We start from the raw sequence: 16,062 nt of genomic DNA, 5'->3' as shown, positions 1-16,062 counted from the left end.
TTTTGATTTTTTCTAGTGAGATGGAGGACATTTGATAAGCATGTGGCTGGGTTGTTTCTGAACTGGTGATGTTAATTGTGCAAAGAAATGTTAATGGCTTTTCAGAGCTCCAGGGAAGGAACTTTCACTGAGAAAATGTGTGTATAGGCCTGTTATGTCTGACCTGGTTGTTCTGGATTTGTTTTGTGGTCAATAGAGAGAAATTGGCACTTTTTGTTCCAATTCAACTCATCTGGGGTGAAAAAGAATGTAGTCTAAAAATGGATCAGACAATTGGGCCCTCAAGTACTTATTTCTCGCTATTGATTATAAAGAGAGTCTGAGGCTCCAGGCCCAGCTGCTGGCATCTTCACTGCAGATCTCTACAGTTAAGTGAAATAAATCAGCCTTGGAAATAAATGGAAAATTAATCCCACTGTGGCCACAAGCTGGTTTGGTTCCCCCTGCCCTCCTATTCTTCGCTCTGATTTTAACAACTCGGCTGGTTTTTGTGCTTTCCTCCACCCTGAGGTTCCCACCCAAGACTAGCCAGAGCATTGAAACCAAGCTCTGCTCCTTTGGCTTTGTATCTTTCTTACAGTCTGGTGGATTTTTTGTACTGTAGGATTTGAGGTGGTTTTCAGTTGGCTGTTTGTTTCTGCTTGTTGTTGGATGGTTCATTTGTTTGGACAAATGAATTCCTGTAAATCCTTGTGAGTTGCCAGCTCTGATGGGCTGAGCTCACACTGCACCCAGGCTGAGCTTGGGCTCAGCTGCTGGTGTTTTGTGTAGCCCAACCTGGAATAATCCATGGCACTGGGAGAGAACTCTTGGTGTGCCAGCAGATGTGCACACACAAAATGCAGCTGCAGCAGCCTCATCCTGCTGGGAAACAGGGAAAATGCTGAAAATGCTTTGCTGGCGCTGCTCCCTGCTGGCAAGAACAGCCATAGCTCGTTTTCTGCCTTCCATGGAAGCACAGATTAACTGCAAAATTACAGGAGTATTTCAGGAGTATTTCCTCCGATTAATTTTTTTTTTGTGTTGTTTTGGGGGTTTTTTTTGTTTGTTTGTTTTTGTCTTGGGATTTTTTTTTTTTTGAGTGTGGCTATAGTTGTTGTTTTTCTCAAATATAATTTGTGTGGGTGTGCTGCTGGTTTATTTTCAGATTATGCAAATTGCCAAATATTCAAAGAGCAACGCTTAACTTTATGAAGTGCCAAGGCTCAGTTCTAGTTTATGGAAGGTTTTTTTAGCCACTTTAGCAATTGGTTTTTCAAAGGGACCTGAAAGACCTGAATTCGGCAGTCCCATTAAAGCTCCAGGTTTTCAATTTGCCTGTGGCAGCTTTGGAGAGCTCATCCAGAAACGCATTTCAAAAGTTGGTCAGGATGAAAAGAGGAGGTTTTGGTGCCCAGAGTCGAAGTCAGCATGCAGAGAAATCTTATGACACACAGCCTTTATTTTGTCTGAGGAGGATGCTTTCTTGTTCATTTTTCAATTTCCCAATGTAACACTCTCCAGAGCATGACTTTGGAGGCAGGCAGAGCAGGTGCTCTGGATTTCCTCCTGGAATTAAATGTGTCCACCTCACTGCCCATGCTGTTTCTGTCTCAAACCCAAACACACAAACTGTGGTGATTTGCAAGATGTCACATTAACAATGCTGCTGCAGCCCCTGTCCTTGTCCCTGCTCCAGGGGCTCCCTTTGCCCATAGCACCTCTGCTGCCTGGAAGATTTTCTGCACCATGAGGCATTGAAAGCTTATATCCATGTTCAAATGCAGAGGTAAATAGTCCCAGAGGGGTGAGGAGGTGTTCCCAGCTCCAAAAGGTGTGAGGTGTGTGACAGCTCTGTGCTGGCCACTGCCAGCCTGCCTCAGGAACTAATCTCATTGTCTTCTGCAGAACATGGATTTTGGCACAGCACAAGAATTGCCAGCTGTCTCCTGGCAGTTACTGGTGTAAAACCCTGTGGAGTGTGTGCCATCTGCTGCCTGAGCTGGGATTTGATATCCTGGGATGGGGAGCTGGGTGTAGGTGAGGTCTGAGACATCCCTGTGGCATGGGAGGGAAGACTTTCCAAATGTGAGGTGTGAGTGTTGCTTTTTTCCCAGTCTGGAAATGAAACTCAAGATAATTTTAATAAGAAGGTAATATAAAAAGGGGTTTTAATGAAGGCCTTTGGGGCAGTTATGGAAAGATAAAATGTACTCACCTCCTCCCAAGGGTGAGTACATTTTTATAGATTTTAGGAAATTAGCATAATTGATGAAAAGCACCAATTAGCAGGAAAAATGGTGATGCAATTCCCCTCCACGTCAAGCCCCTTCTCTGGAGGCCCCCATTCAGCACTGGCTGTGCTCTGTCCATGAGAATGGATCCCAAAGAGTTGTTTTCAGCCTTGGCTCCCAGGAACAACCAAGATAACATTGGAGCCTTGCACCTCCTGCGACTTGGGACTCTGGAATTTTTGTCTTTCTGCCTAGGGAAAGGCCATGGAAAATTACTGGGAAAACTACTCCCTAATGCAACAGGTGACAGAGTTACAAATATAGGTGTGAAGAATACAGAGAACATGCAAAAGAAAAAAGGCAAAGCACAAATGGCATCGTGAGGACCTGCAGGGCAGGTGCTTGAAGGGGACTTGACATGGCAGAGTGGTTTTACTGAAGGCCATGAGGTCTGTGCTCTCTGGTCCTGCTCCATCTATCTAAGTTTTGCCCTTTTCCCCATGGATTTCCTATGTTTAAAATATGATTTGCGATCATAGAAAAATTCTGACCTTGCAGAAATCACCTTGTGAGAGCAAAGCATGCTACCACAACTTCTTTTAGATTAGTAGCCTTGTTTTTAACATGCATTTTAATTATAAGAACATGGAAATTCTCTCCGAATTTTCGATGTGTTTAAATCCAAACTCACCCTAAAATGGTGTCTTGCTTCCCTTTTCTAAGACAAATGGTTTTGTGTCAGTATATAACTCCTTTCTAATATTCCTTTCTAATATCACTCTGCAGCTTTCACTACAAAGGGGATATTTTTGAAACAAACACAATCCAGTGTGATCATTTAGTGGTTTATATAATTTTCAACCATTGAGCAAACAGTGAAAATTAAATAAGCAATCTTTACCTGAGAATGATTATTTAAAACAAAGCTATTAATAAAATCCTCTGACAGGTGGAGGCACTTAGTAATATCAATCAGTTCTCTCTTTAGATATGAAGTATTCATTTTATAAATTTATTTATTCTCTATATAAAGTTTGTTGCCTCTTGAAAAATGGTTTGCTATTGGGAATACATCTTGCTATTCATTTAGAAAAATGTTCTGTAGGTGATATGGACAGGATTTCAACTGTTTGAGGGGAAAAAAGAACAAGTGGTAATGTTTTGCAAACATGAAGATGAGGCTGAGTGTTGGATTAAGAAAGAGATTGAGATGGCTTTGTGGAAATCTTCTATTCAGGTACAGTGTTTACTATGTGGAGATGACAAGTTATAGGCATTGCTAGAAATGCATGTTTTTTCTGTAATTCCTTATTTCTTAATTATCTTTCTCTGTTAAATAGAATTAACATGGTTAATCTCTGTGAAATCTTTTGGGGACTCAAAGATAATTTGTTTCAGGCTGGTATGGAAGTCATGAAGGGCAGAAGTAGAACTTAATTGTAAGGATTTAATTAATCATTCAGGTTGCTCAGCTGATGATCTGCATGAAAATTGTAAAACAGAATAAATACCAATAGCTGTGAATCATAGCAGCATGGGGTTGTTTAAAAAAAATCAAATGTTTTGGGGTGGTTTTTTTTCCCCCCAGGCATTTTAAAAAGTCACCATGCTCTCAGTGTACTGAAATAGAGGAGGGAGATCTGATTTCATGTTCCTTTTGCTGTGTTGGGGTGCAAGGAGGGAGGCAAACTCCCTGCAAAGGAGAATCTGGTGGTGCACCAGGTATTTTAAACAGCTCCAACAGGACTGGAATTGGAAAACTGGTGTCTATTCAGTCTAAGGAAACCTCTCCTCTGTGGGGAAAGTAGATATTTAGTCAGTCTGAGAAAATCCAAAGGGAAGTTCTGGAAAAATTCCACTTAGATTTTATAAAACTAGTGTCAAATAAAAGTAATTTAAGTGTCAGAGACAACGGTGGTTGTATTTTCCTTTACTATAGTCTTGTGAAAGGGGATGTGCTGGGTTTTTTGTTATTTTCTAATTGAATATACAGTAATACACTGCCCAAATTCACTTCTAGCTAAATATAAACAGGTTAGACTATGCCTAATCTCTGGAAAAAAATAGTGCTAATATAGACTATCTCTTAGGCATGCCAACCTTTTATTCAATATGCTGTATATTTTTGTTCAGCCTGTAGTTTTAAGTTTTACTGGGCAACAAGAAAAACATGTTCTCCAATGCAAGTGATTTTGCACCATGTGGTTGAGTCAACTGAGTGGCTGGAGGGAGTTTGGAAAAGGGAATTATAGCCAGTTCCAAGGCAGGAGGAAAACAATGTCTGAAAAGAAGAGAAAACAACAAAGAGAATTAATAAGGTAATGGCAGAAAAGCAAAAATTTTCCATGTTTATTTGATCATCCAAGGAGCTTTGGGAAGATGCACTCAGCTGAATTACATTTTTCAGGGTAATATGTTTTGTATAGGTCTTTGGCTTCAGGTTTTTCTTGTGGTTTGTGATGGATCATGTCACAGGAAGGTTACTAAAAGTGGTCATTTATTTTCTTTTTTTTTATTTTAGATTTTGTTATTTGTTGAAGTTTGTTGAGGTCTGTTGAAATCCACACCTGGAAATACGTTTCACAGTGCAGTGGTGGGATCATGGCATAATCATCAGCATAGAACTTGAGACCGTAATGGAATTATGGTCTAAATACAAATTACAAATCATGTACCTGTTCTTGCTCCCCCTTTGCTTCTGAAAATACTCATCCATACTGATCTGAGGGTGAAGGAGGAGGGGAATTCTCTTGGAATTCTTCCTTAGCCAGTGTTATATTGATAAGGCAATGTTATGCTTTATTCCTGTATCTGCCCAGCCCTGGTCCAGGTATGTGGTTACGAAAAGTTTCTATTTCCCTGTGTACAACACTTCTGGAGCATGGAGTCTGCACAGAATCCTCTGTGTTTCTGACTTGTTATTCAGCATCACACATGGATAATTATTATTCTTGTAAAATAAAACCCCAATAGTTTGGCAGCGACTTACGAAGAATGTTATTTGTGTTAAGTCTTACGTTATAGCAAGGGTTGGCTTATGTTTTCCTTGCAATACCTCCTTTTTTTTTCCCTTAATCCAGTGGAATATCCTGATGAATGGTGTAAAAGGTGTAGGGAATTGTGGTCAGTTTGTGTTCTTTTTCCTTCCCCTGCCAGAGAAGGCTGCACTGACAGGTGGAAGAATTTAACTCTGGTGAAATCCTTGCCCACACAGGAAGGGATTGCATAGAGAAAAATCATGTTTAAAATCCCTGGAGTTTGTGTGTTGTGCTTGGTACCCTGGGAGTCCCCTGAATTAAAGCAGCTTCTGCAAGAATGTCCCAACAGAGACCTCATTAAAAGCCCAGCTCCAGAGATGCTGAGCAGTCCTGAGATGATGTGGTCTGTAGGGTGAAGGAAAAGGATGTGGCCTGGAAGCATCCATTCCTTGAGGGGCTACTTCAGGCACTGAGGAACAAACTGGGGAGTGCTTGACTGCTCTGGATGGGAAAAAAATCCCCCTCCAAAAGGGAATTGCCAGTAACTTCTGTGGCTGCTGCTCCCGCATGTGAAATGTCAGAGTTCCTGTGTCTCATGCTGATGCTCCCTGGCTGCCTGTGGCCTCACAGCCTGGAGCTGATGGAAATTGGCCCACTGTGCCCCTTCCTGGTGTGGTGGCCTTGCTCCTGCACCACTGCCTTTGCAGGGCAGCCTCAGGTGTGGTACAAAGCAGGAGGTCACCAGGACTGAGCCAGGCTGAGGATCAGACTCCTTACCCACAGCTACCCCTGCTCTCCCTGCATGAGAAGAAAGGGGATTTATTTCAAAGGTGTAAATGCTGTCGAGTTAAACCTAGGATCTCATTTCCCTGGAGTGGATCTATGTAAAGAACAGAAGGGCTCCCCCTCTTCTGCTTTCCCCCTCCCATGTATGTATTTCAGTTGTGCTTTTCTTGCTTTAAACCTGTAAAATGGTGTGGTGGGTTTTTTTTAATACCAGCTTCTTCAGGTCAGAACATTTGCTGATGGAGAGAAGCTTTTAGCCATATGTTAAACGTACATGCTGTCAGACTCAAATGCAGCTCTGGGATTTAAAAGGAATTTTCAAAGCCCTGTTGTTCCTGCCACTTGCTGTGGTGTCTGTGTGGTCGGGCTCTTCAAAGGGGTTTAGCAGAGCAGGGATCTTGTGAGAGGGCTGTAGACACAGTTCCAAGCAGAAGCATTAAAATATTTGCCTTGGGGAGAAATGAAAACATCTGAATGTTTTCAAAGAGTAAGTAATTCTTCTATGCCCATGCAAATTGTAAATAACAGGTGCTCCAAGCACTATTACTTGAGTTGTGTTTTGTTGTGGGAAGTTCCCACTTTCCATCCTTTACCTCAACAATATTTTAAGAGGTGTGCATATACAAATTATATCATTTTACTTCTCACCTTCAAAAAAGTGAGAAAGCCCTATTTTCCTAATCCCCATTCTTATTTAGATTTGGAAGGAAAGAATACTCTCTCAGCTGTCAGCTTGCACAGAGACAGGATCAGCTCAGACCTTGGGCAGTGGTTTCTGAGTTCTGAGGAATAGACTCACATGGTCCTTTGCCTGTGGACACACCCCAGAAAGTGCAATTTCTGAGTTCTTATCTCAGCCTAGTGAGAGGTTTCACACTTTTCCCCATGGCACAGGAATGTATTTAAAAGCTGTACAGTTTCAGAAGTGAAGATCTGATCAAAATGCCCTCAATAGGTCTGGCTGCTATCCCCAGGCTGGCCTCTGATTTCATATTCTCTTGGGAAAGCTATTTAACACATGGTGTTCTCACCCAAAATATTCAAGCCATACATTTTGGGGACAAAAACAAGATCTTTAGGTGACAGAAGACACCAAAGGGCAAAAATCATGCTTTACCATGATGATTATTCTTCTCCTGAGAAAGCTGCACTTTTCAGTTTTAGCACTGCTTGGTGATGATTAATCGGGTTGTGCAGATTAAATTTTCAGTGAGAGTTATGAGATACTTTCCTAAAGAATAATGCATTTTAAATGTTATGTGAGATTTAAGAATTAAAATTTTATCTCATATTTCAAGGAATTTTAAATGACCTTCAGACTGAGCCAGCCAGTGGTTTGAATATGCTAATGAAATCACTTTGCTGGCAAGATGTTTTGTTTGGAAATGAAACACAAAACTGCTGACCGTGTTGAGCTGCTGCTGTTTGTCTGTCTAAGGCAGTAATATTCATCCATGCAGTGTGTGTAGGCAAAGTTCAGGGATGAATATAGATGACCAGGATTTTCTGGGAGCTCACAGAATGGTGTCCTTTAGGTTTTGATCTTTGTAACCAGCTGATGACCTTTATTTTACACTGATAATGAGAGAAAATGGTGTTATTCTATCACTCCTCTCCATGAATACAGAAAATAATTGAATTCTAATCACTAATCATTTTAGTGAAATCAGAAAGTCCGACTTAGCCCTCATTTTGTACTTTTACTGAGTAATGTTTCTAAAGTATTGTGAGAATATTTACTGCTTAATTCACTCAGTGAAGATATCAAAGTCTGACTCTAATATTTTGAGTGAATTTCAGTCTTTTTGGGGCTGTTTTCTGTTTGGTTTTTTTTTCCTCCTTGATTGTTCATTTTCATTAGACTCAACCACTTGATTGTTCATTTTCATTAGACTCAACTAGAGGAATGTAAGTAAATTTCCAGGTTGAAGTATGAACATTACAATTGTCTTGCTAAAAAAGAGCAAAATGTATCTGCACAGGTTGTGATCTAAAGTATTAAAGTTGTTTAAAAAAATTGAAATCCAGACCTCAGAAGATTCAATTGAATTTGAATTCAATTGAATTGATTCAATTGAATTTTTAAAAATCCACAGATTTCCTTTTTATTTTGTGCCTTTACTACTGTAAATCTTATGAAGTAACATTGTATAAATTATCACAAATCTGGATAAATTCCAAAAGAGTGGATGTCTGAAATTGCAGTTTGTCTGGGAACTTTTTCTCCCACAGTTTATTCTGTTTGTTCAGTTTACCTTGTACAGTGCTCACAATGCTGCAGATTAAAAAAACTTGGGTATTTTTTCTAAAATAACCTCAAGCAGTAAAAAAAAAAAAAACAACCAAAAACAAAACAACAACAACAAAAAAAAAAACCACACCAAAAAAACCCCCAAAAAACAACAAAAAAAGGACACCCAGAGCATTAGGAAAGAACTTTGATACAGTTTTTGAAATTCTGAATTACTTTTTGTCGAAGCCGAAAGTTTCCATTTAAAATTGTTTATTTGATTTTATGCCAAAACTGTTGGAACTGAAGATTTTGCTTTTAGTTTTGGAACAATTTTAGAGCTGAAAAGTGTTCATCCCTTTTGCTGGTCAGATATCCAAATGTATTTGGGAACATATCATCCAGTTTCTCTTTTGTGTGACACATAACGAGGGAGGAGTGGGGAGTTGTGACAGGAGGCACAGATGAGGATAGCAGAGGCTGATTTTTATTCCAGAGGGAGAAAAAAAGAGCATCCTCATTATTCAGTAAATTCCTTGTGAATTTTACCACATCCTTATCCCAAGCTTCCAATAAAATTGACCAGTGGGCAAATGGATTAATCAGTCTCACAGAACTTTATTTCTGGTGTTGTCTATTATGTGCTCCTTGCACTTCCCTGGAGAGGCTTGGGCATGTGAGGCACATACTCACCTCTGCCTGTGAATCATGGAAAGGGCCTGGGCTAGGACATTTTCTTGGTTATTCCTGTTATTTAAGTTAATTTTTGAGAGCTGGACATGGGGCTACATATGTGAGATGCATGGAAATGCTCATGAGGATTGTCTTGCTATAGCAGAAAATTTTCTGTGACCCACCAAGGGCTGGAGCAACACTGGGACCGTGAAGTTCTTCTCCCCAGGGAAAAGCAGAAGGTGCAAGCTGTCCAAAGGTGGCACAGGCTGTAATGGCAAAGGCATCTTGCTGTGGAAGAATGCTTTGAGCCTTCAAATATACTCTGAACCTTTCAGGTTTTTTGACCTCTACAAGGAAATTTCTGAAACCCTTTCAAAAGATGGTGAGGGTGGTATTCAATGCCCTGTCTGGGAACTAAAAAGAAATTTTGCTTTCAGAGATATGTGAAGTAAAAGATACTTACAAGAAAAGTATCTGGGGGGTTGTTCACTGTCCTTTTTTTTCTTTTTTTTTCATTCAATTGCTTGATTATGTAAGCCCATTTTCCAAGAAAAAGTTGTGTTCAGTAGATTTTTGCACAGTGGGCAGGGAACTAGCAGTACTAATTTGTACTGCTGGTTACATTCTGGTTTTTCTGACAGAAACTTTTCTTGCCAGCTTAAGTAGTAAAAGGATAAATTCATAGCAAATATACAGCAATAGATGATGTGTTCTTAGGTGATGTGTGATGTTGATGAATTTCAGTATTCATGTGGTAGATATTCAAATGGCTGACCTGGGTGGTTCCAAGGTGTTTTCTGGGGCCAGATTTGTCATCTCAGCAATCTGGCTTAGGAGCTTTACCCTGGCAAGCAATCTCCCTTAAGTTCTATTCATTTTTTGCCCTGCTGTATCTACACTCATTCAATTTTTCTCTTCCTTCCATCTTTGTGTTATCTCAGGGTATTTCTGCAGCATTTCAGATGTGGAAATGGTAAATTCCTCTTGTTTACTTGAACATCTTTCACTTTTTAAATAAACAAGACTTGTTGATTAACAGCATTTGAGAAAAAAAGTGTTCTGCGAATGAAAGTATAAACTCAGAAGTAGAGGATGCATATTTTGCTCCATTTTATGTTATGTGGAAGGACCTTTAAAGTGCATGTGCAAGACTCAAAGTACCACTTGCACTGCATTTGTACAGGATTATTTACAAAAGCTTTGTGAAAACAATGTTTGTCTTGTGCCTTGAAATGCAAAACTGGGAAAGAATTAATGGTTTGGCTACTGTAGCATGATGAAAACTTCCTGGGGCTACAGATCCCCTCTCTGAAATGACATAAGAAAAATTGAAGAAAGGCGTTTGGAGAAGAATAAAAGCACTGAAACTCTAGGTCCCTGAAAACTCTAGGTTTCTAGAAATAGCATTATGTGGCTTTAAATTTATAACTGGGTATATAAATTTGTTTCTTTCTGTGGAAAAGTTCTGATTTTCCAAAGGAAACTATGGGAAAAAAGACTTTTGCTACTGAAGTTGTTGTTACATCGTCCTGAAAAAACTGAATATGAGTCAATTGCAATAGATGTGAGTTTTAAACCTGGCCTTTAACAAATGTGAAATCATGGTCGGTAGCAATATTTTGTAAATGCTTTAAAGTTGTTGAGTGCAAGTTGGTTTTTTTCCCCTCATACTTGATTAACTCATTCCTGGTGTAGGTCCCCACTCTGGTCCCAGTCATAATTGTTTGCAGTTATGATCCTACCCTGTTTTTCACTGGAATAAAACTTGGAATGAGCTTGGATCACTTCCATTAGGTGTCAGGGTCTCCACCAGTATATTTGCAATGTGAATCATTTTGAGGACCATCAGTCTGACAAGGAGCATGAAGAAAAGCAGTGGAATTTGTGTCTGTTATTTCAGATTGTGGCTTTCATAGATAAATTTAACCATATTTTCTGCTGGGAGCTGCTGCCCTGGCTCAGGTTGTTGTTTGAGAGCCGTGGGAACAGCACCTTTCCCTGCAGATAACAGATCATGTCTGTGCTGCACGTTCAGGGGGCTCTTTTCTGCAGAGGTGATCTAAAGTTAGGGACAGGTGGCTCAGAGAAACAACTAATCTTGCATCCTTTCTGGTCTTTATCAAGTAGTCCCACTCGGCCTAAATCAGGCTTTAAGGCTTTTGTTTGCTCTAATGCAATTGCACATGTGTTTTACTCAGACTCCAGTGAGCCAGACTTTGGCAGCAAGACCGGATAAGCTTTCTATAGGTTTTTAAAAAGCAAATTGCATTGTGCTGCTCCATGGGAAAGTGTCTTCCTTGAAAGTGTTTAATCCACCCTCCCTCCTGAATGAAACTCTCCATGGCATACACAGACAGTTTGTGAGTCAGTTTGTGTCTTACCTAAGAAAAAAGATTTATTTTTTCCCCGTGCACACTGTTATGCACTTAGAGATGTCTTTTTCATTTACAGTGTGGGAAGTAAACCCCCTTTCCCTTGTGGGCATTTCAATGACATGAGCATAGTTATTGCACTTCAAGGACTTTCTGCACAGGAAAAACAAGGGGAAGAATTGGGTAAAAGTGCAGGAATATGCAGATCTCTAGAGCAGTTTTATAGTTTTTACCCAACCCAGTGAAAAATAGCCATGAAATTATAGTTAAAACCTGGGAATTTCAGCATTCTGAATGAAATGAAATGTGACACAAATATTTACACATGAGTACATTGTACGAAAGTGTATGGGGTGGCAGGATGCAAATTGCAGTTATAGAGTTGAAGATCACCATCTCCATGTGCAGTGAAGGCAAAAATGAAGCACACTTCCCAAAGAGCCATTATTAGGATAGACAGACAGACAGACAGACATACCCTCCTCTGCAGAGTGTAAATATGTGAGTGACTCTTTCAGTGGGATATATTTCAGCTGCAGGACTGTCATAGTGATTAGATTTGTTGAGACTCCCATCTGTGCAAGCTCTTTATTTGTACAAGCCTTATAGTTTTCAATTTATCTACAAAAGGGCTTGGAGACCTGGGAAAAGGAATGAATGAATCAAAGATGCTGCCAAGACTTGCACTGTGCCAGATTTTCTTTGTAATTTTGTGGTTCTTGGCAAAGGTGAGGCTGGAAATCCATGTTGTTGACCAGCATGGAATGATCTCTTGGGAACAGAAATGCTGTGCTCCTGTGGAGGAAAATGATGGTGTTTCCCTTTCCAGACCTGAGATCTTACACTGGGATGCTATTTCTGAGCTAAGAAAACCACATGAAGGGATCTTTTTGCCTCTAAAACAGACAGTTTCATGCTGTGTTAAAAACCTTCAGTGGGTTTTGATGGCTTTCTTCATTATTTTGGGATTCAATCAGAAGAGATTTATGGGGCAAAGAATCAGTCTACTGACATGGAATAAGGATTGGAGTTCAACCTAAGCAAAGACATTAAGGTAAGCTCAGAATTATCCAATAAATCTTCATTTCCCCCCATCATCCTTATAGAAGTAATTGCCCCCCAGAAGGCCAGTTTAACTGAGGATTCAGCAGGAAGCAGATGGGCTTGTGTGACATTTACCAGCACCATCCAAATGGAGAATGGGGTCTGGGTTTCAGGGCAGAAAACTCCCTTTCTGAGCTTCTGAACAGAGAGCACTTGTAAGTGTAGAGAAGCAATTACCTCTTTAGTCAGTGGCCTGAAATTCCTGCCAGAAGCCTTCAGCTGAACTGTGTGCTGTGAAGCAGAGATTTAAAACTGACCAAGAAATCAGAATATAGGGTAACTTTGGGTCAGGCAGTCTGCAGCCTTAGCACAGTATCTGTGGAGGCTGGTAACAAAGCTTTATGAGAAGTACTACTTGTATTAGAAATGAGCTCTGCTGAATGTGAAATTTTTCCAATACCTAGTATTGGTAATAATCCAGCTTTCCCAGATCCTCAAAAATAATGCAAAAAACCCTTCATTTGAAACTGAATGCAACTAAAGAAGCTTGGTCATAATGAAAATGAGAAATGGTGATGTTATTAGCAAGAAGTGGGTGATATAGCACAAACATGCAAAATTAGAATGTTTTTTTATTCAGCACTATAAAACACAATAATGGGCATGAAAAAACTCATTTGAGGTGGTGTCTGGAATGCTGTCACAGAACACCTTTATACTGCACTCTGAAGGGAAGCTCAGTGCCTTGTCACTCCTGACTGAATTTACTTTCCCAATCCAAATCAGTTCTGGGTTTTGTGGGTGAGCAGCATCCATGAACTCCACAGGTCTGGAAAGCCTGAGCACCTGGGCAAAGCTGGGTAAGCTTCTCCTGACCTGGGCAGGAAAGGGATATCTGGAATGAGCTCCATCCTGTACTTGGGGACAGGCTGCATCTTCTTTGCATCTAGACATGAGTTTCCAGTGAAACTGTAAATTTGCTGTTTATCCAATCACTATCTACAGTGACACCTGTTGGGATTTGAGGAAAAAAAATTGTCAAAGACAGGGATGTAAAGTTATTCTTTTTCTCCTGTGGCTTCAAAACTCTGGTATGTGGAGGGGACCTGCTGTTAGATTTATCATGCCTCTTGGTGAGGGAGAAAAGGAGGGGAAAATAACTAAAATAAGTTTTATATGAATCCACAGATAGTAGGATACACTGAGCCACCCCAAAGTAATGCAGATGGGGTTCATTTAACAGCAGTGTCTTCCATAACATTGCAACAATTATTTTGATTTTTTGGTATATTTTGCAATCTGAAAGTACCTGCTTAAGCAGTAGATAACCACTGTTAAAGACACTTGCAGTTTGCAATATGCAGGAATTCTGGAATTTCTTCACAATCTTAGACACAGCCTTTCCCAAAGCACACTTAAAGGATTCTGCAGAATGGCTCAAAGCAATGCCACTTTTCTGCAGTAACACATGAAAAATGGTGCAATTACAAGTATGATTGCTCCCATCTCATGTATCTGAAGTTGTAGTCAAAATGTTAGTTCAGACATTTAACCCAGTTTGGAATGCGAAACACCCAAAATATATTGTCATCTTCATATAAAATATGACCAAACGTCTTTGGTTACAAAAACCAAACCAACCCTACTTTTATTGCATCTACATAGAATATGTGACTACGGTGTACTGCAGAATTTTTCATCATTTTTAGGGTAACATGTATGCTCTCTAGTGTTCCAAAGTTATTCTAGTCTCATGTCAAAAAACCATTTTTCTTCTTTGAGTAAGGATCTTGATTTTCCTTATGATCTTGAGGGGAAGACTTCAGATGCTGCAGTAGTATAAACCAATAAGAGGAACTGTGAATTAGTGTTAAGGGACACCATGGACTCTGTCAAGAGCTCATCTTAGATAAACATTTAGATAAACATTTAGCACATCATGCTTATGGAAAGCTATCTGTTCAAAAAGTTCCTTCTGGCTACAGCTGCTTCATATTACACATCTCTGATTTATACCAGTATAGGTCAAGACAAATGATCGCTGTGCTACTGCTGGGAATTAGGTTAATTCAGATTATTTTGCTATAGGTTCTTGACTATTGCAGGCTTCTGCTTGAGCTCTCAGACAGGTTGCCTTGCAGACAGTTGCCTGGATGAGATTTTGGAGGCAGGTGTTAACTGTGGAAACCTACTTGGTATTAAACTCACTTGTCTGGTGCCACCGCCTTTGGAGACGATACTTTAATTTTTTTTTCTGGTCATTGTCCTCCACAAAAGACCTAATTGAAAATATCTGTCAAATCATGTCTCTGGTTTCCCTCTTCTTCCCCCGCCCCTCCATTAATTGGACACGTATTGTGTTTGTGTGGGAAGGAAGGAGGCTCTGTACCAGGCTAGCAATATTGCTGGGAAAAGAACATTAAAATGGATAAAGGGATTTCCTAGTGGTATAAATACCTGCACACGACCTCCCTGTGCTCTGGAGCCCTCCTCTGAGTGTATATCCAGGTGAAATCCTGGAACAGAGCTTGAGGTGCCATCAATCCTGCAGGATCTGCTCTGGTAGAACACCGGACAGGCAGCTCTCTCGCCTCTGGGAGGGTATGAGCTGCCAAGCATTTGCTTCCTCAGACACCTTTGTGCCCTTGAATTCTGACTCTTCTCCCTCCCTGCCTCTGATAATGCACCACAGCGCTGCAGAGTGCCTGCAGGTCTCCAACCACACCACCAATGTTGTGTCTACAGGTACTTTTTGAAAATACTCTTGCTCTCATTTGTAATTTTTGGGTGATAGATGAGTTCATTGAGTTCTCAGTGTTTAAAGTGTTCAGTGTCAGTGTTATGTATGATTGGGGCTATGCCAAAGTAGAAGCAATTTCACAAAACCCTGCATATGAGTGGATCAGGAAAAGCACAAATGTTTGTGTTTTAGCTAAATACGTAATTTTCTTTAAGTTTGGGACAAGATTAGACTCAAATATGCTGCCAACTTAGAACAGGTTCAAACACTGTTTTTGGTATTACTACAGTCTTCATTGACAACAGTCATGTAAAATAATTGAAAGGTTGTTTATTATGTAACCATAATTTAAAATATTATAAATTGCCTTAAATAGGAAATACATTTAAAAGGCCACAAGTGTAAATATAGCTTGGGGGAGTTTTAAACAAGGAAAAACATTGCTTTGCAAGGCATATTGCAAACTGGATCAACACTAAGGTTTAAGTGTGATGTTCAAAATGGTTAGTAGAAATCTTGTCATTATTTTTGAATCTTGTATATTCGTGTATACAATCCAATTAGATGCATTTAAATATTAGGACTATTTAATCACTAAATATCTGAGCCAAATAGAGTTTTCTTGCAGTGTTAATACTGCAGAGTTGGGATTGTGGAATACAGGAATTGTTGATAGAAAGCCTTCAGGGAAAGAAAAAGAAATAGTTGATTTATTTGAAATTGCATTAATATTGGAATTTTATTTGGAGTCTTAACAAGAAAGTAGATTTTTCCTGAAAAGCATTGGTAATAAAGCATTTTAATGAAAAGAAAAAGCATGTATGTAGTGAAAATTGATTATTGGTAAGAGAAAACAGGATCATCTTATACATTAAGCAAAAGGCTCAAAATATCCCAATACAGCTGTAGGTTAGCAATAGTGGCAGGGAATAGGAGAATTTAAATTTTGTATGAGGTCAAATTTATGTATCTGTATGACAGCAGTATTTTCCAGATTCACCTGACTTGTAATGGAAAGGACACG

At 39.7% G+C, this 16,062-nt stretch overlaps 1 protein-coding gene across 5 annotated transcripts in view; it reads left to right on the top strand.

Annotated features, from left to right (window-relative positions):
- POU1F1 (POU class 1 homeobox 1) overlaps positions 1-16,062 on the top strand; it is a 134,844-nt gene that overhangs the window by 108,447 nt on the left and 10,335 nt on the right. For 2 of the 5 annotated variants that reach the window (XM_064703570.1, XM_064703562.1), the window contains exon 1: positions 14,902-15,043. The exons of the other annotated variants lie outside the window; for them this stretch is intronic. In XM_064703570.1, the coding sequence (XP_064559640.1) occupies positions 14,902-15,043 (142 nt within the window). Of the gene's footprint in view, positions 1-14,901; positions 15,044-16,062 lie in introns of those variants that run through there. 5 annotated transcript variants of the gene reach the window in all.

Source organism: Zonotrichia leucophrys, chromosome 1 (genome assembly GCF_028769735.1).
Source record: "Zonotrichia leucophrys gambelii isolate GWCS_2022_RI chromosome 1, RI_Zleu_2.0, whole genome shotgun sequence".
In the NCBI taxonomy this organism is placed as follows: Eukaryota; Metazoa; Chordata; class Aves; order Passeriformes; family Passerellidae; genus Zonotrichia; species Zonotrichia leucophrys.
Note: the sequence above shows the minus strand (reverse complement) of the source record. Positions and strands in the feature narration are given on the sequence as shown.